Below are 20,175 nucleotides of genomic sequence, written 5' to 3'. Positions count from 1 at the left end.
ATCTGAAGCTTGGGTGGTTAACAATCAATTATGTATCTATTTAAAATAGCACAACAGGATTCTTGCTATTTTTTCTAATTTTATTGAGATATAATTGACATACAGCAGTGTATAAGTTTACAGTATACAGCATAATAATTTGACATATATATTGTGAAATAATTACCACAGTAAGTTAACATCCATCATCTCATATAGATACAAAAAGAAAAAGAAAAATATGGTTTTTGTGATGACAGTGTTTAGGGTTTACTCTGTTAACAGCATTCAGATATACCACACAGTGTTAGCTATAGCCATCATGTTGTACATTACATCCCTCATCCTTACTCACCTTATAACTGGAAGCTTGTACCTTTGACTGCCTTTAATCCCCACCACCCCCTTTCTTGTAACCACAAATATGATCTCTTGTTCTATGAGTTTTGCTTTTACTTTTGTTTTTTGTTTATTGTTTGTTTAGATTCCATATATACATGAGCTCATACAGGGTTTATCTCTCTCTGACTTATTTCACTTAGCATCATGCCCTCAAAGTCCATCAATGTTATGACAGATGGCAGGATTTCCTTCTTTTTTTATGGCTGAATAATATTCCAGTGTGTGTGTGTATGTGTGTACTGTGACAGTGGGGTTGCAGATATCTCTTTGACACAGTGTTTTTGTTTCCTCTGGATGTATTCCCAGAAGTACGACTGCTAGACCATATGGTAGTTCTATTTTGAATTTTTTGAGGAACTTCCATACTGCTCTCTGTAGTGGCTGCACCAGTTTTCGTTCCCACCAACAATGCACCAGGCTTCCCTTTTCTCCTTATCCTCCCCAGCTTTTGTTATTTCTTACCTTTCTGATAATGGCCATTTTTTTCCCTATAAATTTATTTATTTATTTCATTTTTGGCTGTGTTGGGTCTTTGTTGCTGCATGCAGGCTTTCTCTAGTTGCAGTGAGCAGGGGCTACTCCTCATTGTGGTGTGTGGGCTTCTCATTCCGGTTGCTTCTCTTGTTGTGGAGCATGAACTGTAGGCGCAGGGCTTCAGTAGTTGTGGCACGTGGGCTCAGTAGTTGTGGCTCGCAGGCTCTAGAGTGCAGGCTCAGTAGTTGTGGTGCACCGCGGCATGTGGGATCTTCCCGGACCAGGGCTCGAACCCATGTCCCCTGAATTGGCAGGTGGATTCTTAACCACTGTACCACCAGGGAAGCTCAGTAATGGCCATTCTTTTTTCCCCCAGTTTTATCAAGATGTAACAGACATACCTCACTGTATAAGTTTAAAGTGTACAGCATAATGGCCTGACTTACATATAATGTGAAATAATTACTGCAATAAGTTTAGTTAGTATCCATCATCATATAGATAAAATAAAAAGGAAATGAAAAAAAAAATTTTCCCAGGTGATGAGAACTCTTGGGATTTATGCTCTTAACTTTCATACATATCTTACAGCAGTGATAACTAGAGTCATCATGTTGTACATTAATCATTTTATTCATCTATTACTGGAAGTTTGTACATTTTGACCACCTTCCTCCAATTCTGCCTCCCCCTACCCTTCACCTCTGGTAACCACAAGTCTGATAATTTTTCTGTGAGTTTGTTTTTTTCTTTTTTTACTATTAGATTCCACATATAAGTGAGATCATACAGGATTTGTCTCTCTCTGTCTGACTTTCTTCACTTAGTATAATGTCCTTCAGGTCCATCCCCATTGTCATAAATGCCAGGATTTCCTTTTTTTTTTTTTTAGTGGATGAAAATATTCCTCTGTGTGTGTGTGTGTGTGTGTGTGTATACACACAACTTCTTTATCCATTCATCCATCAATGCCATCAATGGACACAGGTGGTTTCTCTGTCTTGGCTATTGTGAATAATGCTGCTATGACGTGTGGGTGCAGATATCTTTTTGAGTTCGTGTTTTCATTTAGTTTGGATATATTCCCAGAACTGGAATTGCTGGATCATATGGTAGATCTAGTTTTAATTTTTTGAGGACCCTACATCCTGTTTTCCATAGTGGCTGCACCAGTTTATAATCCCACCAACAGTGCATGTTCTTGACAGCATTTGTTCTCACTTTTCTTTCTGAGGATGGCTGTTATAATAGGTACAAAGTGATATCTCATTTGTGTTTTTAAAATTTCCCATGGAACTATAGTTGATTTACAATGCTGAGTTAGTTTCAGGTATACAGCAAAGTGATTCAATTATACATACATATATATCCATTTTTTTCAGATTCCTTTCCCTTAAGTTATTAAAAAATATTGAGTAGAGTTCCTTGTGCTATATAGTAGGTCCTTGTTGGTTATCTATTTTTTATATAGTCGTGTGTATGTGTTAATCCCAAACTCCTAATTTAGCTCCCGCACTCCTTTCCTCTTTGGTAGCAATAAGTTTTTTTCTATGTCTGTGGGTGTATTTCTGTTTTGTAGATAAGTTCATTTGTATAATTTTTTTAGATTCCCCATATAAGCAATATCATGATATTTGTCTTTTCCTGTCTGGCTTACTTTACTTAGTATGGTAATCAGTAGGTCCATCCATGTTGCTACAAATGGCATTATTTCATTCTTTTTAATGGCTGAAAATATTTCATAGTATATATATACCAAATCTTCTTTATCCATTCCTCTGTTGATGGACATCTAGGTTGCTTCCATGTTTTGGCTATTGTAAATAGTGCTGCAATGAACATTGGGGTGCGTGTATCCTTTCAAACCCTGGTTTTCTCCAGATATATGCTCAGGAGTGGGATTGTTGGATCATATGTTAGCTCTATTTTTACTTTTTAAGGAAGCTCCGTACTGTTCTTCACAATGGTTGTACCAATTTACATTCCCACCAACATTGTAGGAGGGTTCTCTTTTCTCCACAGCCTCTGCAGCGTTTATTGTTTGTAGACTTTTTGATGATGGCCGTCCTGAATGGTGTGAGGTGATACCTCATTGTAGATTTGATTTGCATTTCTCTAATAATTAGTGATGTTGAACATATTTTCATATGCTTTTTGGCCATATGTATGTCTTCCTTGCAGAAATGTCTATATAGATCTTTTGCCCATATTTTGTTTGGGTTGTTTGTCTCTGACATTGAGCTGCATGAACTGTTTGTATATTTTGGAGATTAATCCCTTGTTGGTCACTTCAAAACTATGGACTTTCAAAACTATGTTGAAGGGCTTCCCTGGTGGTGCAGTGGTTGAGAGTCCGCCTGCTGATGCAGGGGACATGGGTTCGTGCCCCGGTCCGGGAGGATCCCACATGCCGCAGAGTGGCTGGGCCCGTGAGCCATGGCCGCTGAGCCTGTGCGTCCCGAGCCTGTGCTCCACGACGGGAGAGGCCACAACAGTGAGAGGCCCGCGTACCGCAAAAAAACCCCCAACAAACTATGTTGAATAAAAGTGGCAAGAGTGGGGCTTCCCTGGTTGCACAGTGGTTGAGAGTCCGCCTGCCGATGCAGGGGACACAGGTTCGTGCCCTGGTCCGGGAAGATCCCACATGCCACGGAGCGGCTAGGCCCGTGAGCCATGGCCGCTGAGCCTGTGCGTCCGGAGCCTGTGGTCTGCAACGGGAGAGGCCACAACAGTGAGAGGCCCACGTACCGCAAAAAAAAAAAAAAAAAAAAGTGGCGAGAGTGGACATCCTTGTCTTGTTCCTGAAGTTAGAGGAAATGCTTTCAGCTTTTCACCATTGCTGTAGGTTTGTCATATATGGTGTTTATTATGTTGAGTTATGCCCACTTTCTGGAGAGTTCTTATCATAAATGGGTGTTGAATTTTGTCAAAGATTTTTCTGCATCTATTGAGGTGATCATATGGTTTTTATTCTTCAATTTGTTAATGTGGTATATCACATTGATAGATTTGCAGATATTGAAAAATCTTTGCATCCCTTCCTAATATTTTGTTGAGGATTTTTGCATCTATGTTCATCAGTGATATTGGCCTGTAATTTTCTTTTTTTGTTGTATCTTTGTCTGGTTTTGGTACCAGGGTGATGGTGGCCTCACAGAATGAGTGGGAGTGTTCCTTTCTCTGCAATGTTTTGGAATAGTTTCAGAAGGATAGGCGTTAACTCTTCCCTAAATGTTTGATAGAATTTGCTTAGGAAGCCATCTGGTCCTGGATTTTGTTTGTTGGGAGTTTTTAAATCACAGTTTCAATTTCAGTACTTGTGATTGGTCTGTTCATATTTTCTATTTCTTCCTGGTTCAGTCTTGGGAGATTGTACCTATCTAAGAATTTGTCCATTTCTTCTAGGTTGTCCATTTTATTGGCATATAGTTGCTTGTAGTAGTCTCTTATAATCCTTTGTATTTCTACAGTGTCAGTTGTAACTTCTTTTTCATTTCTAATTTTATTGATTTGAGTCCTCTCCCTTTTTTTCTTGATGTGTCTGACCAAAGGTTTATCAATTTTGCTTATCTTTTCAAAGAAATAGCTTTTAGTTTTATTGATCATTTTTATTGTTTTCACATCTATTTCATTTATTTCTGCTCTGATCTTTATGCTTTCTTTCCTTCTGCTCACTTTGGGTTTTGTTTGTTCTTCTTTCTCTGATTGCTTTAAGTGTAAAGTTAGGTTGTTTATTTGAGATTTTTCTTGTTTCCTGAGGTAAGATTGTATTGCTATATACTTCCCTCTTAGAACTGCTTGTATTAATTTGCTGTCTGCATGGTCTGTTTATTGATGAAAGTAGGGTGTTAAAGTCTCCCACTATTATTGTGTTACTGTTAATTTCTCTTTTATGGCTGTTAGTATTTGCCTTATGTATTGAGGTGCTCCTATGTTGGGTGCATATATATTTACAACTGTCATATCTTCTTCTTGGATTGATCCCTTGATCATTATGTAGTGTCCTTCTTTGTCGCTTCTAACAGTCTCTATTTTAAAGTCTATTATGTCTGATATAAGTATTGCTACTCCAGCTTTCTTTTAATTTCCATTTGCATGGAATGCCTTTTTCCATCCTCTCACTTTCAGTCTGTATGTGTTTCTAGTTCTGAAGTGGGTCTCTTGTAGACAGCATATATATGGGTCTTTTTTTTGTATCCATTCAGCCCGTCTATGTCTTTTGGTTGGAGCATTTAGTCTAGTTATATTTAATGTAATTATCGATATGTATGTTCTGATTGCCATTTTGTTAATTGTTTTGGGTTTGTTTTTGTACATCTTTTTTCTCCCCTTCCTCTTTTGTTCTCTTGTGACTTGATGACTAAATTTAATGTCGCTGTTTTAATTCCTTTTTCTTTTTTGTGTGTGTATCTACTGTGGATTTTCTGTTTGCAGTTACCATGAGGTTTTGATATAGCAGTCTGTATATATACAAGATTGTTTTAAGTTGCTGGTTTTTTAATTTCAAATGCATTTCCAATATCCTGAATTTGTACAGTCTTCTCATAATTTCTCATTTTCATATCATATTTGTGTGTGGATGATTTCCTGTGTTTATTGTATGTTTGCCTTTACTGGTGAGCTTTTCCATTTGTAATTTTCTTGTTTCTAGTTGTGGCCTTTTCTTTTCCTAGAGAAGTTCCTTTAGCATTTGTTGCAAAGCTGGTCTGGTGGTGCTGAATTCTCTTAGCTTTTGCTTGTCTGTAAAGCTTTTGATTTCCCTGTCAAATCTGAATGAGAGACTTGCTGGGTAGAGTATTGTTGGTTGTAGCTTCTTCCCTTTCATCACTTTAAATATATTGTGCCACTGCCTTCTGGCTTGCAGAGTTTCTGCTAAGAAGTCAGGTGATAACCTTATGGGAGTTCCCTTGTATGTTTTTGTTGCTTTTTAAAAAATAATTAATTAATTTTTATGGCTGCATTGGGTCTTCATTGCTCCATGCAGGCTTTCTCTAGTTGTGGTGAGTGGGGGCTAGCTGCTCTTCATCACGGTGCATGGGCTTCTCATTGCAGTGGCTTCTCTTGTGGAGCATGGGCTCTAGGCGTGAGGGCTTCAGTAGTTGTGGCACATGGGCTCTAGAGCGCAGGCTCAGTAGTTGTGGTGTATAGGCTTAGTTGCTCCGTGGCATGTGGGATCTTCCCAGACCAGGGTTCAAATCTGTGTCCCCTGCCTTGGCAGGTGGATTCTTAACCACTGCACCACCAGGGAGGTCCCTTCCTTGTTGCTTTTAATATCTTCTCTTTGTCTTTAATTTTTGTCAGTTTAACTACTGGGTCTCTAGGTGTGTTCCTCCTTGGGTTTGTCCTTCCTGGGACTCTTTGTGCTTCCTGGAATTGGGTGACTGTTTTCTTTCCCATGTTAGGGAATTTTTCAGTTATTGTCTCTTCAAATATTTTCTCAGGTCCTTTCTCTTTCTCTTCTCCTTCTGGGACCCCTATAATGCGAATGTTGGTGTATTTAATGTTGTCCCAGAGGTCTCTTAGACTGTCCTCATTTCTTTTTCATTCTTTTTTCTTTATTCTGTTCCTCAGCAGTGATTTTTAACATTCTGTCTTCCAACTCGCTTATCTATTCTTCTGCCTCTGTTAGTCTGCTATTGATTCCTTCTAGTTTGTTTTTATTTCAGTTATTTATTGTTCATCTCTGTTTGTTTGTTCTTTAGATCTTCTAGCTCTTTGTTAAATATTTCTTGTTTCTTCTTGGTCTGTGCCTCCATTCTTTTTCTTAGCTCTTGGATCATCTTTATTCTCATTACTCTGAAGTCTTTTTTGGGCAGATTGCCTATCTCCCTCCATTTAGTTGTTCTTCTGCAGTTTTATCTTGTTCCTTCATCCGAGGCATGTTCCTCTGCCATCTCATTTTGTCTAACTTTCTGTGATCGTGGTTTTCATTCTGCAAGTAGCTGGGTTGTAGTTCTTGCTTCTGCTGTCTACCCCCTGATGGATGAGGCTGGTCTAAGGACTTGTGCAGGCTTCCTGGTGGGAGGGACTGGTTTCTGCCCACTGGTGGGTGGAGCTGGGTCTTGTCCCTCTGGTGGGCAGAGCCATGCTCTGGGGTCTCCTTATCCTGCCAGACCCCTATGCTGGGGAGCCTGATGTGGGGCTCAGAACTTTCACTCCTGTGGGAGAACCTCTGTGATATAATTATTTTCCAGTTTGTGGGTTGCCTACCTGGCGGGTATGGGATTTGATTTTATTGCAATTGCGTCCCTCCTACCATGTCATTGTGGCTTCCCCTCTGGGTGTAGGATATCTTTTTTAGTAGGTTCCAGTGTTTTTTGGTCGATGTTTGTTCAGCAGTTAGTTGTGATTTTGGTGTTTTCATGCAAGGAAGTGAGCTCACATCTTTGTACTCTGCCATGTTGTCTCCCAATCCTGTTTTTATGATATTAATTAGCATTCTTCTATCCACTCAAAGAACTCCCCTTATCACATCTTGGAAGTCAGGTCTGGTGGTAATGAACTTCCTTAACTTTTGTCTGTTTGGGAAAGTCTTTATTCCTCCTTTGTTTCTGAAGGATGGCTTCACCAGGTGTAGAATTCTTGGTTGACAGTTATTTTCTTTCAGTGTTTTGGATATGTTATCTCATTTTCTCCTGGCCTGAAAAGTTTCTGTTGATAACACTGTTGATAGTCTTATGGGGATTCCCTTTTATGTAATTTCTCTTTTTTCACTTGCTGCTCATAAAATTCTTTGTCTTTTCATAATTTAATTATAATGTGTCTCTGTGCAGGTTCAATGTATTTGGGGTCCTTTGGGCCTTTTGGATCTGGATATATATTTCTGTTTTGGGAACTTTCTGTCATTATTGCTTTAGTTTTACTTTGTCCCTTTCTCTTTCTCTTCTCCTTCTGGAATTCCCACAGTATGAATATTGTTTCTTTTTATTGTGTCCCATAAGTCCTGTAGGCTTTCTTCTCTGTCATTTTTTTTTTTTGTCTTTTTGCTCCTCTGACTGATTAATTTCAAACATCTTATCTTCTAGATCACTGATTTTTTCTTCTGTGGGGTTGAGTTTATTTTTGGAGCTCTCTGTTGAATTCTCAGTTCAGTTATTTTATTTTTCAGCTCTAGGATGTCTGTTTTGTTTGTTTGTTTTTTTAATGCTTTCTGTTTCTTTATTGAACTTCATGTTTTAGTCATGCAGATGTCCTAATTTCATTTAGTTGTTTGGCTTTGTGTTCTTGTAGTTCACTAAACTTCTTTAAGAGGATTATTCTGAAATTTTTGACAGTTCATAGATTTCCATTTCTTTGGGGTTAGCTATTAGCCCTTTATTAGTTTCCTTTGGTGGTATGATATTTACCTGACATTTTTGTGATCCTTGATTCCTTAAATTGGTATCTGTGCATTTGAGTATGTGGTCTCCTCTTCCAGACTTTGCATGTTTACTTTGGCAGAGACAGTTCTTCACTAGTTAGTTCAGTTTGGGTTTCTGGACATGTCTCCTAGTAGTGTCCTTGGGCAGGTTGAGCCTGCTATTAGGGTTTATTTTGGGGTGAGGCAGCTGTTCAAGCTGAGGTCAGGGGTGGGGGTGTATGCCACTAGCTGAGAACAGCTGGAAAGGACTGCTGGCTTGGTTCCTTGCCCATGTGAGGCTATAGGATGGGCTCCACAGTTGCCTTGATTCTCTGGTCAGGCTTACTAGATGGCAGGGACTGAGTAATATACTCAAAAGTAAGTGGGGCTATGAATTAGCTTCCCTGCCCTGTTAGAATGGCAGGATGGGACCCAGAGCCTGCACAACTCATCGTTTGGGGACCTGAATCAGGCAACAGTGTGCACTGAATATTCTGGTCAGGTGAGGCCACCAGTTTTGCTCTGCAGACAGGGAAAGCATGGGCTATGCTCTGTTGAAGTTCCAATGTAAGCAGGACTGTTGGATGGGCTGTGCAGCTTCCTGTGCGCTCTGGTTAGGTTCCCTGGTCAGGCAGGCTGAAGGCTGTATTCAGCAATGCGCGGGGCTATGAATTCATTTCCCTGCCTGGGCACAGTGAGAAAAGCAGCTCCAAAACCACTAAGACTCTTTGTTTGTGGTCTTGACTCAAGTAGACCCATGCCCCAAGTTCCCTGGCTGAACAGGGCCACTCGCTTTACTCTGGGGGCAATCATCTCTGTCCACCTGCCTCTCAGCTCAAGTGTTGCTGGGTTACACAGCTTCCAGATGTTCTCACCAGCCCTTCCTGTCAGATGGGGATGGGAGCCATGTCCTGCTGCTGGTAGGGCTGTGACTCAGGTTTTCTGCCTGGGAGTGGTCAGACCAGGTTCCAGGGCCAGCAAAACTCCTCCACTGGGGACTTGAATCAAATAGACCTGTACCCTGCCAAGTACCCTAGTCAGATTGGGCCATCGACTTGGTTCTACAGATGAGCAAAGCTGCTGGTTGGGACTACTACTGAAATACAGGGGGGTGCTTTAGCCTCACTCCCTTGTTCTAGGATTCTCTTAGTTGTGTCCTGTCCATGAATTGTTGTTAACTGTTCCTCTTGTGAGGGGGGGTGAAGTCAGGAATGACCTATGTCACCATTTGGGTCATGTCACTTATCAATAATAGCCATTCTGTGGTGTTAGCTCATTTTGCATTTCCCTGATTAGTGATATTGAGCATCTTTTTCATGTACCTGTTGGCCTTTTCAGTATCTTTAAAAAGAAAGCCCATTCAGGTCCTTTGCTCATTTTGGATTATTTGTGTGTTTTTTGCTATTGAGTTTCATTAGTGTCTTTTATTTTGGATATTAACCCCTTATCAAACATGTGGTTTGCAAATATTTTTTTCCCATTCTGTTCATTATATTTTCATTTTGTAGATTGTTTCTTTTGCTGTGCAGAAGCTGTTTAGTTTGATTCAGTCCCTCCTGTTTATTTATTTATTTATTTACTTTTGCGATACGTGGGCCTCTCACTGTTGTGGCCTCTCCCGTTGCAGAGCACAGGCTCCGGACGCACAGGCTCAGCAGCCATGGCTCACGGGCCTAGATGCTCTGCGGCATGTGGGATCTTCCCGGACCAGGGCATGAACCCGTGTCCCCCGCATCGGCAGGCAGACTCTCAACCACTGTGCCACCAGGGAAGCCAAAGAGCTTTTTCCCTATGTTTTCTTCTAGGAGTTTTATGGTTTTAGTTCTTACATTTAAGTCTTTACAGGATTCTTATTTTTAGATATATTTTTTTAAGGGACAAGTTCAGAAAAAAATTTTTGACTTGACACACTATCAAGCAGTATCACGTCTTTTTTTAATTAATTAACTTATTTTTGACTGCATTGGGTCTTTGTTCCTGCACACAGGCTTTCTCTAGTTGCAGCGAGCGGGGGCTACTCTTTGTTGTGGTGTGCGGACTTCTCGTTGTGGTGGTTTCTCTTGTTGCGGAGCACGGGCTCTAGGCACGCAGGGTTCAGTAGTTGTGGCACGCAGGCTCAGTAGCTGTGGCTCGTAGGCTCTAGAACGCAGGCTCAGTAGTTGTGGTGCACAGGCTTAGTTGCTCTGTGGCATGTGGGATCTTCCTGGACCAGGGCTCAAACCCGTGTCCCCTGCATTGGCAGGAGGATTCTTAACCACTGCACCACCAGGGAAGTACCTAAAATCTTAATGTACTATACTTACCTCACTCCCACCATGTCCCAGAGGATTTGGTAGGCCAAGTTCTCTGACTCCGCGCCTCGTGCTTTAGATAGGTGGACAAAGTATCATTTCCAACGTACTCCTCATCACATTATCGAGAACTTGGCTTACCATTTTGATTCACCTGAAGTGTACCTTTAAGACATCAGCAAGATAAGGGGACTCTAATTTGGCTAATGCTTCTTGACCATTGTCACTGATAAAGGGCCGGTACTACAAGTTCAGTGGTCTGTAGTCACAGGTCACGTTGTGGGTTATCATTTTGGCCAAATTAGAAGTGGAGAACTGGGGGATTGAGTTGTTTCATTCAGTATACCAGACCACAGTATATGCTCTAGGAGTCCTGAAGACTTTCTGGACTCATCACCTTACTTCACAGGTATGGAGTTGGAGGTCTAGATAGGTAAACGGAGTTGCTCAAATTCCCATCGCTGGTTAAAGAAAGAGCTAAGACCCAGCTAGGCCTTCCTAAGCTGTAAATGGGTCCATTATCTTTCCTGTATAGAATCTATACTGTGAGCACAAATTATGTCATAAAGTAAAATATATATCACTCATTAATAGTAGTGGCTTTTAATTAAAATACTAGAAGTACTATTTCAACAATCTGGTGATACTAGTGATTCTCAAATTTTAGCATACATTTAAAATCGCCTAGAGAACTTGCTGCAACAGATGGTCTCACTCTGAATTAGTAGATGGGGCCCTCGAGTAGGCCTTTATAACAGGTTTCCAAGTGGTCCTGATGGTAATGCTGTTAGCCTGGAGACCACACTTTGAGAACCTAGGTGGTCTAAAGCAAACCCATGCCATTTCCTGCTATTTGTTATGTGCCACTTGTATACTGTCCACCAATTGAGAGCCACATGGTTAGATCCCCCAGCAGGAAGAGCAACTAGTGAACTTTTCTCTGATCTTCCTAGTGCCTTTTCCAGCACTTGCTTAGGGGTGGAGAGCTCTGGCTTGAATCAGACGGCCTAGGTGCTCTATTCTGTGTTCTAATGGCTGCATGATCTTGGATAAGTCACTTAGCCTCAGTGCTTCAGTTTCCCCATTTGTAGAACGGAGATATTGTCTTCTAACTCACAATTGTGGAAGGATTAAATCAGATAACACATAAAAAGAGTTTAAATGAACAATAATCACTTGGTTTATTAATCAGAGACCAGTCAGGAAAAAAGAAATGACTCTAGCTCTTAAAGAAAGAACTGAATAAAGAGGATTGGTTACTCAGGTGATGGAAGGACCAGAGGTTTAGCAACAACAGAACCAGAGGTTTAGCAACAACAGAAAGCTGCAACTACCCCTTGGCTTAGAATAAAAATGGGAGGAGGTACTGTTGCCAGAGGAACAGAGAGGGAGAGAGGAGCATAGTAGGGCTGCTCAGGTTCCAAAGAGTCTTTCTGGCAGGAACTGGAGCCACAGGGGAGATTCACTACCTAGAAGCCAGAGGGCAAGAGACCCTGAGTATATAATTCTCTGTGATACAGGACAGAGCAGGGGAAAAGCAGGAAATGAATCTCAAGATTTACTCCTCTACACGGTATATTAGTCATTGTTGCCATGACTGTAATTACTTATGTGCCCCTCTCATCGCCATCACTAGACCATGCCTTCGTGTCTAGGACCCTCACTGTGCTTAGGTGTTGAGTGCCATGTACATGTGAAGTGGCCTCATTATAAATTTATTCAGCAATCAAAACAGGTGGGAAAGTTATTTTAGATTAAGAATGGTTTGCATGTATTGACTAGAGTGTGAAACCAGCATCTGTAGTGAATCTTTGTTCCCTGTCTAGAACCCCATGTCACACCTCTGCCTGCTGCACAGTGCCTCACAGTGTCCCTGCACTGTGCCTGTTTCAAACACGCAGCCTGTAGAACAGAGAGACAAAGCCAGATACCTTCACTAACCATAGTTTGTAGAGAACAGTTCTGAAGGTTTGGGGATGGATGGTGAAGGGGAGGGATTGAGGGACAGTGGATATCACATTTTTTTGGAGCAAGAACATGCCTTGCAATGACATCACCTAGAGCTACTTCTTTTCATCATTAAGGATATAGTGAAATGATGTAAATGACACTGAGCCATGATTCATGTGTTCTTCTCACTTGACAAAAATGAGATAATGTAATGACAGTGAAAGGGGGTGGGTGGGAGACTACAGAAGGAGAAGGAACATTATTAACTGAAAGAGCAAGACAACATACGTCTTCGGTGATCACTGAAATTTCAAACCATAACCTAAGTTTCAAAACAAACTTTATTCTGTTTGAAGACCTAATACAATGCATTAAAGCAACTTAAAACAACAAGACATAGCTCCATTGAATCTATAGCTTGAACAAATGTCAAGGAGGCACAGTCCCCCCGCCCCCCACCCCAGGTGCCTTGTAAAGGCAAAATTACAACTGACCATGACATCCTCCCTCTCGTCAAAAGACCAACTTTATTTTAACAATGTCATAGAAACAGATTTGTAAAAACATCGAAGAGATCGTAGCTTTAAAAAATACACACATATAAATGAGTTTTTTTTGTTTGTTTTGCCTTTTTTTTTCTTTTTTTAAAATAGCAGCATCCTGGGCAGCTAATGCTATCTCATGGTGACAAGTTCAAAGTTAAGTTGGTTAGTGTTTCCAATGAACCCAAATTTGTTCATAATACTAGTAATTTATACTAGTAATTTATATAACTAGATTTCTAAAAAATAAGAATTTGGCATTTCAGAACTTTGTCCCATGTGAGGCATTGTGCTATAAACTGCCCCTTTCTTAAATGACCCTGAACTCAAATTTCAGGGTCTGCTCTCCAACTGACTTGGATACCATGCATAGCAAAAGCACAGTTGTTAGAACCAGCAGAATTTTTCTCCCAAAAAGGAACATCAGTAGGACTTCCCAAACACGTTACTAGTTCATAACCAGCTATATGACAAAGCAATTGTTCCCCCACAGTGACAGCTCACATAAACACATTTTGACTTGACACACTGAAAAGGAGGATTTCCAAGTTCAGCGAGTCACATAGACCAGCTACCCAAAAGGAGTAACTTTTAAACAACAGAAACAAGCCAAAGAATTATGAACTTCTTCTCACTTCACTTGCAAACACTTTTCACCTTTATAAGACAAAACAAAGCAACTTCAAAGGGAAAAAAAACCCATACACACATACAAGAATTGTACTAGACATTGGCTTGTTATGTACTTGAACTCAATGACTGTGGATCTGTTTTGGCTGAAAGGTGTACTGGAAACACAGTCCATGCACATATACATATATACATATATCGAGGGCCGTGAAGTCGTCAGATGTTGCAGACACAGGCTTTTTGCCTTTTCAACATGGTTATGATTTTTCCCTCATGTATTATATCAGATCCCAATGCTCCCAATTCTAGAGCCCCATCACAGCCTCTCTTCAGCTTAGCTTCTGGCTTTTATCTTCAGGATGCTGCATTGGGTGGGGAAGATCAATGCATGGATGTAAGCATGTATCAGGAGGGCCTCTGCTGTATCCATCCCTAATCATAAGCTGCTCAGTGTGGTTAGGAGATGAATGATTGGACTCGGAGCCCTGCTGGTCAAACGTCTACAAGGACAGATGTGATGGCATGCCATACGCTGTCAGAAGGGTACTGGGCACAGGCGTAGCATCATAGGTAAGTTGTGACTCACGGTGACAGGAAACAATGAATCCTGCCTTTGCTGGTCAAAGAAAAACCTATTGCATTTCTGCTCATGAGATGCAGAAATAAGGCAAGTGCCTAAATACCATGCCATCTTGTGAAGTGGTGAAGCAAAAACATAGACAGAATGGTAGCTTTTTCATGCAATATTCCATCTCAGATCTTATATTTTAGAAATTCAAGTTCCTTAATAGCATACATGGATGTGCTACTAAAAAAACCACCAAACCTAGTTGATAAACTACTAGTAACTAATGGTTGGGCTTCGGTATGACATGGAAGGATAGGTGTAAAGGAGACACTCAGAGAATAAAACCAGGGGGAATCATCAATTGTCTGGCGATGCGAGGGAGATGGTCAGGTCAGTACAGTCAAGTTTGAGGGCTGACAGTCCGGCTGTAAGACTGACTATTGCTATTGATATGAGTAGCTTCATGTAAAAAGGAAAAAAAAAAAAAAACATTCTACAGTTGATTGAGTCAGCCACTAGACTGACTCTTTCAAAAGAATTTTAAAAGGAACAACATTAAAGAACAAAACGAAACCCCCTTACCCCCAGTAGTTGAAGGAAAGAGAAATAAAGCTGTGGTGAATCTAATACCGAGCAAGGAAAACTGAAGTTGTTAAGACACCATTTTAATCTCCCCATTATTCCTCCCAACACAGGTACAGTTCCCACTGAACCCAAAGGCTTTTGCATATGTAAATAGGGGAGAGAGCTATCTTGCTGTTGCCTTCAGTTGGAAAGAATACTCTAACAAGTCCTTCCTTTTCCCCACGGTGAAGTGTAACACATACAATTGTTTGGGTGAATGAGGACTGTTACTATGATTCCTACAATGGCCATGACTTGAACAAGCTCCCTACAATCGGGGCAGGAGCGATTATGACCATGTCTATTTGCTTTCTGATCTGAGTTGAATGGAAAGCTAGGAAAATAGCAGATAACCAGATAAAAATATCTTTTCAGATCATGCTTTTTCTACAGTGGATGTTGGTTGTTTGTTAACGGGTAGTCTAATGTTAAAGAGAGACAGGTTTTCTAAATGCAGCAATGATACTTTGAAATCAGTGTTTCCAACAAGGGTGAACACTGCTGCAGGACCCTGCCTGCCTGCCTTCCTTCCTAAGACCTAGCATTCCCATAGGTTTGTAAATTGTCATCAGGGTATAGTAAGTAGCAGATCAAAGTGGGAAAAGACTTCACTGTGCAGTGATCCACTTCTCTGTAATCACAAGAAAGAGAAAGTGCATGCCATCCTGCCACCCCTCCCCCCTACCTGTACATCCCTTTGCTACATTCCCCTCCCTAGATTCAAGAAGTTCACAATTCTTTATGAAACAAACATTGCCAGGTACCGTATCTTAAGTCTTGAAACAACATTGTTGAACTCAGCCATACTTTGTCATATTCATATATCTTTCTCTTTTTTTATTGAATAAAGCAGCTTTGAAGCTTATCAGGCACTGCCCAACAAAACATTTAGTCCAAAAAAATCTGTTATGAACTTTTTAACCTTGGGCTAACAGCCAAGTACTCTGTACAAGAAAAACTGTAAAATATTTCATAGTTTTAAATCTGAAGCCATTTTTTTTTAAACTGGCATCCTGTACATTTCTTCTTTTTAAAAAAAAGGTAACGAGTAACAAAATGAATATTAACAAAAAAAAAAATCAGGGACAGTGTTTTCAAGCAACAAAAATTGGGGCAGGGGAAGCTTATTCTGAAGGTACATTTAAAACAGGTAACAACGATGAAAATTAAGAATTGCATAGCACTGTGAATTTAGCCTTCAGCACAACAAAACAGAAGCTATTTGGTATTGATACAAATCCATCTATTTGATAGTCATTCAATATTATGTACATATTTTATATACTAAATGTCACTTTGAAGTCCTATTTTCCAAGCTCCATTTTTCTGTTGGTGGGTTTTCTTGGTTTGTAGAGTTTTAACGAAAACAAACACTTTCTGGCACTTTGCTACAACAGAATTTCCTCTGAACGTACATGAGCGGACGTTCCCCAAACTGTCCCCTGTGAGCGGAAGTGCCTTTCTGCTACATATCGGTTCATTTCGTTAGAAAATGAAATAATCCACAGTGCGATGTGTCTGGGGCCACCGTGCACGGCAACACCCAGGCTGGACCGAGCGACCCCCACCAAGGCCAGGGCTCGTCAGCCCCTCCCCGCTCCGGTCTCCAAGGTCCCAACTCTTGAGCTGGTAAAGCTTCTGAAAGCACGAACAAGCACCATGGTTAAAGGCCTCTTTGTCCCTGCACGCAGAGATTTTTGCATTTCTTTTTCTCTTGGTGTCGTGTGTGGTTGTGACTTTAAATTAATCCAAAAAACAAAACCAAAAAGAAAGGAAGAGGAAAGAAAGGAAGGCTAATTAAGCACTCCAGACGAGGAATGGTAGTCGTCGCCCAGTGCGAGCCCGCCGCGTATGTGTCTTCCCCTACTGCCTTGTGGTCGAAAGCTCGAGTCACATCTGAAGATGGGCGGCTGGGTGTCCGCAGCTCAGTTCCCAGGTCGGGCTGCAGGGGAGCCCTGTGCTTGCTGGAGGCCTCGGGGAGCTGAAGGTGAGAAGCAGGCGGGAGGGCGGCCCTTCATCGCCGCTGCTGCGCGTACACCGGGTAGGCTAGCGTGACGTTGAGGGAGTCGTTGTGCTGCACGAGGGACGTGTGTTGGTAGTGGAGCACCAGTTCCTTCAGGGAGCTGTACAGGTTGTAGGGCTCGGCGAAGCCGTAGCCCGTGGCCGTCTTGTTGATGACGCAGTGCTTGACCTCACCGTCCACCCTGCACACGGAGAGAGAGCACAAGGGCCTGGGTGAGCTGGGCCAGGATGAGGCGTTTTTGGTAAAAGCATCGTGAAAATCCCCGAGGCAGGCCAGCCTCCACATGGGGACCAGTCCTGGGGGAGCCCTAGACTCATGCAGTTGTCCCTTACTGGCTGAGTAACTTCAGGAGGTAACCCAGCTTCACTGAGCCACTGGATTGTCATCTTTAGCATGGATTCAAAGGGAGATAGTAGTAATCTATCTGTAAGAGGGGAGCCTTGAGAAACGAGGCGATGTACGGGAGGGGCTTGCTGGATGCCTAGAACGCGGTGAGCAGGCAACGGGTGGTGACTTCAGCCATTACTATGAGCGCTGCCGCCCAACCAGCGTGGCACCATTACAATTATTAACAGGATTCTTCCTTTCAGGCAGGCCTGGAATCGTCCACATACCTCTCCATCTATTCTCCTGTTCCCTTGTCCTCACTCTAAGTTCTCACTTCTTTCCTGTAGCAATATTTCTCTGCTTACGTGGAGGGAGGTGATGGGCTATAAAATACTTGGAGACCCTGTCTCTCCTAGAGGACATTCACATCTCTGAAATAATGTCAGTGATCCAATCTCACTCTTCAAAGTACCCCCAAACTATTACATAAACAAAGGAAAATAGGCCCTAGGATGGAAATGTCTTCTCTTGGGTGTACTTTATCTCAGGGACAGTGACCACGGTCCTTTCTCTTACTGTTTTAACCTGTCCCTGATGGGGACTTTACCTGTGGGTGGTGCTTCCATGTGGATCACCTCAGATTCTAACTGTACGGAAGCCCCCCAGAAAGCAGCAAGTGTGGCTATTTCCATTTGAAAGATGAAAAACAGGACTTCTCCCAAGCCCTAGTCTCCCACCTAAACAGCAGGTTTCTTTCTACTCGACAGCTATTCCTGCCTAGACTTGAAAATATTAGGTCTTATTTCCTCTCCTCCACCGTTGTACTACTGTAACACTCTTAAAGATTAGAACGTTTCCGAATCCTTGCCCGCACGGTTGGCTGGGTGAATGAATGAAACACCTCCCTGAGATGTCTGACGAGACAAATAATTGGCTGGAGGTACATACACTACGGAGCACGCGTAGCAGCCCTGTTTACTGCTTTCCCGGACAAGAAAAGTGCCATCTCGTTTCCCTCGCAACAGGTTTTCGGCTTTGTTTCGGTTGCTGCTTCCAACATTCCATGTCTTCTCGTCGTGGTGGGGCAAATCCTCATCATCTTCCACCAGCGAATATTGGCTAAAAAGGTAGAAGAGAAAAGGTTTCTAAATGCAGTACGTGGCAGCCAGCAGCCTGCCCCTCTGAGAAAGGGCCCTCTCCTCACTTCGATCTAGTTCCTGCCCCTCCTTCAAGCAAGTCAGGCCAGCGATTGCAGGTCTGACTCAACCAGCTTCTCTGGCCTGAGTTTCCTCATTGAGTTTAGCCTTCAACCCCCCACCCCGAACAAAGAGTTTTAGGAGCACTAAGTGATACTCTTCCTGTTTTCCAGTCAGTCAGTAGCTATGCTCAGCTACCTGCGGCAGAGAGCAAGGTATTAAACAATCCCGTTTGTCCAGTTTAGATCAGGAAATTGATTGACTAGGAGGAACACCAGTTTTCAAATAATTGAATCGAAACATATACTTAAGCTTTAAAAATATGCTAAACAGGGTTGTCTCCCCCAACACCCCCCCCACCCCCCGCCCACATTGGTCCCAAAATATGTTGGGATTTTCTAGACGGTTCCAAGACATCATCACGGACACAATGTCACTTCAAAGCCCTATGGGGGAAAAGGAAATCTGCATTCTCCTTTGCTAAACTTTCCTTTTTTAAAATTCTGGGTAATGAGACTGATGATATTCTCTCCTACGAGACGTTCCATTCCTCACTTGCTCTGCAAACGAAGCAAGTTGTGCATTTTCCTTAAATGAGAAAACACCCTTGCTACCTCCCATCTGTGCTAACTACTTACTCTTCAGTGTTTTCATTGCCCAGCCACTCGTTCAGCTTCTTCTGCCGAACACCTTTCTGAGTCAACCACCTGGAAAAGAGGTTTAAAAGGAAAATGCATTAAGAGCCTAGCCTTGATTTTTGCAATTACCAATCATGCACGTGCAGGGTTCCACTTGCAGTACATACATCAAGTATTGGTCTCTTGTCTTTCTCAGTTGAATGAGGTCTGGTTTAATGCTGTTCATCCGTTTGTCAATCTCACGATACTCGGCAGCCTGCTTCTTCAAGTCCTCCTCCAATCTCCTTCTGCTGTCGACAATTTCACTGATTCGAGACTTTAACTTTTCATAATTATGCATAATCCTGCAGGCAAGAGAAATGCATCCATAATTACCTGGAGCATCCTGAAAGTTCCCCCAAGGTTGCAGTACTGATTCCCAGCAGTTTTCCTCAGGTAAAGAATGCTTTCTCTCCCTGTCGTTTCACAGAAAGCGAGGTCACCTTTAAACAGTTTAAGAGAATTGTGGTGATCTCTAGCACATGCGCAGTGGAAACCCTCCTGGGTCACCAACCTTTGGATTTCTTTCTCATTGCCTTCACGTTTAAACTTTTCTATGTATTCTTTGCTGTACCGCTCCTGGGTTTGGCACTGTTCTTCAAATATTTTTATGGTTTCATTAAATGCCTCAATAGCTGTTCTTTTCATTTGGATTTCCTGCAACACAATTTTAATAAGACAAGGTCATTCCTTTCACAGAAAAGGCAATTTCTTACGGCAAGACACTACCAGGACATTTGATCGGTGCTGCTATCTGGCAGGCGAGTATTTTGTTAGCAAGGTGGGACTCAAATTCATAAAACCCCTTAAAATAGTATCACAGAAGCACACATTTCCTTTGGAGAATTTTCCCAGTCTATGGAAGATGACTGCTTGACAGTTTTCTACAGTTTTCATCTTTTTAAAAAACCATTCCACTTTATCAGCAGTTTATGCCATCCTGCTCCCTCTGGCGGTCCCAGATACGTGATGGCCTAGAGGAGATTAAAGCCTCTAGGAAAACAAGGCAGTAAACGTAGCCTCAACCCTTTCATAGTAAAGGCATATCAGGGTTAAATCCCCATTTCAGAGATTAGACAAGTCTGTGGAACTTCCAGTATTATTAGCTTTCACTCTAAAAAGAATTCTTCAATCTGCAGTTATGCCAATCCAA

General features: G+C 41.8%; 1 protein-coding gene across 4 annotated transcripts in view; it reads right to left on the bottom strand.

The window, feature by feature from the left end:
- Positions 1-12,797: 12,797 nt before the first annotated feature.
- Positions 12,798-20,175, bottom strand: part of PIK3R1 (phosphoinositide-3-kinase regulatory subunit 1) — a 90,008-nt gene continuing 82,630 nt past the window's right edge. For all 4 annotated transcript variants that reach the window (XM_060092981.1, XM_060092982.1, XM_060092984.1 and 1 more), the window contains 5 exons: positions 19,537-19,679; positions 19,151-19,327; positions 18,984-19,052; positions 18,098-18,268; positions 12,798-17,003 (listed from right to left, as the gene is read on the bottom strand). In XM_060092981.1, coding sequence (XP_059948964.1) covers positions 16,814-17,003; positions 18,098-18,268; positions 18,984-19,052; positions 19,151-19,327; positions 19,537-19,679 — 750 coding nt within the window. In that variant the 3' untranslated portion in view covers positions 12,798-16,813. The remainder of the gene's footprint in view (positions 17,004-18,097; positions 18,269-18,983; positions 19,053-19,150; positions 19,328-19,536; positions 19,680-20,175) is intronic.

Source organism: Mesoplodon densirostris, chromosome 3 (assembly GCF_025265405.1).
Source record: "Mesoplodon densirostris isolate mMesDen1 chromosome 3, mMesDen1 primary haplotype, whole genome shotgun sequence".
Taxonomy (NCBI): domain Eukaryota; kingdom Metazoa; phylum Chordata; class Mammalia; order Artiodactyla; family Ziphiidae; genus Mesoplodon; species Mesoplodon densirostris.
This window is presented reverse-complemented; position numbering and strand designations above follow the sequence as displayed.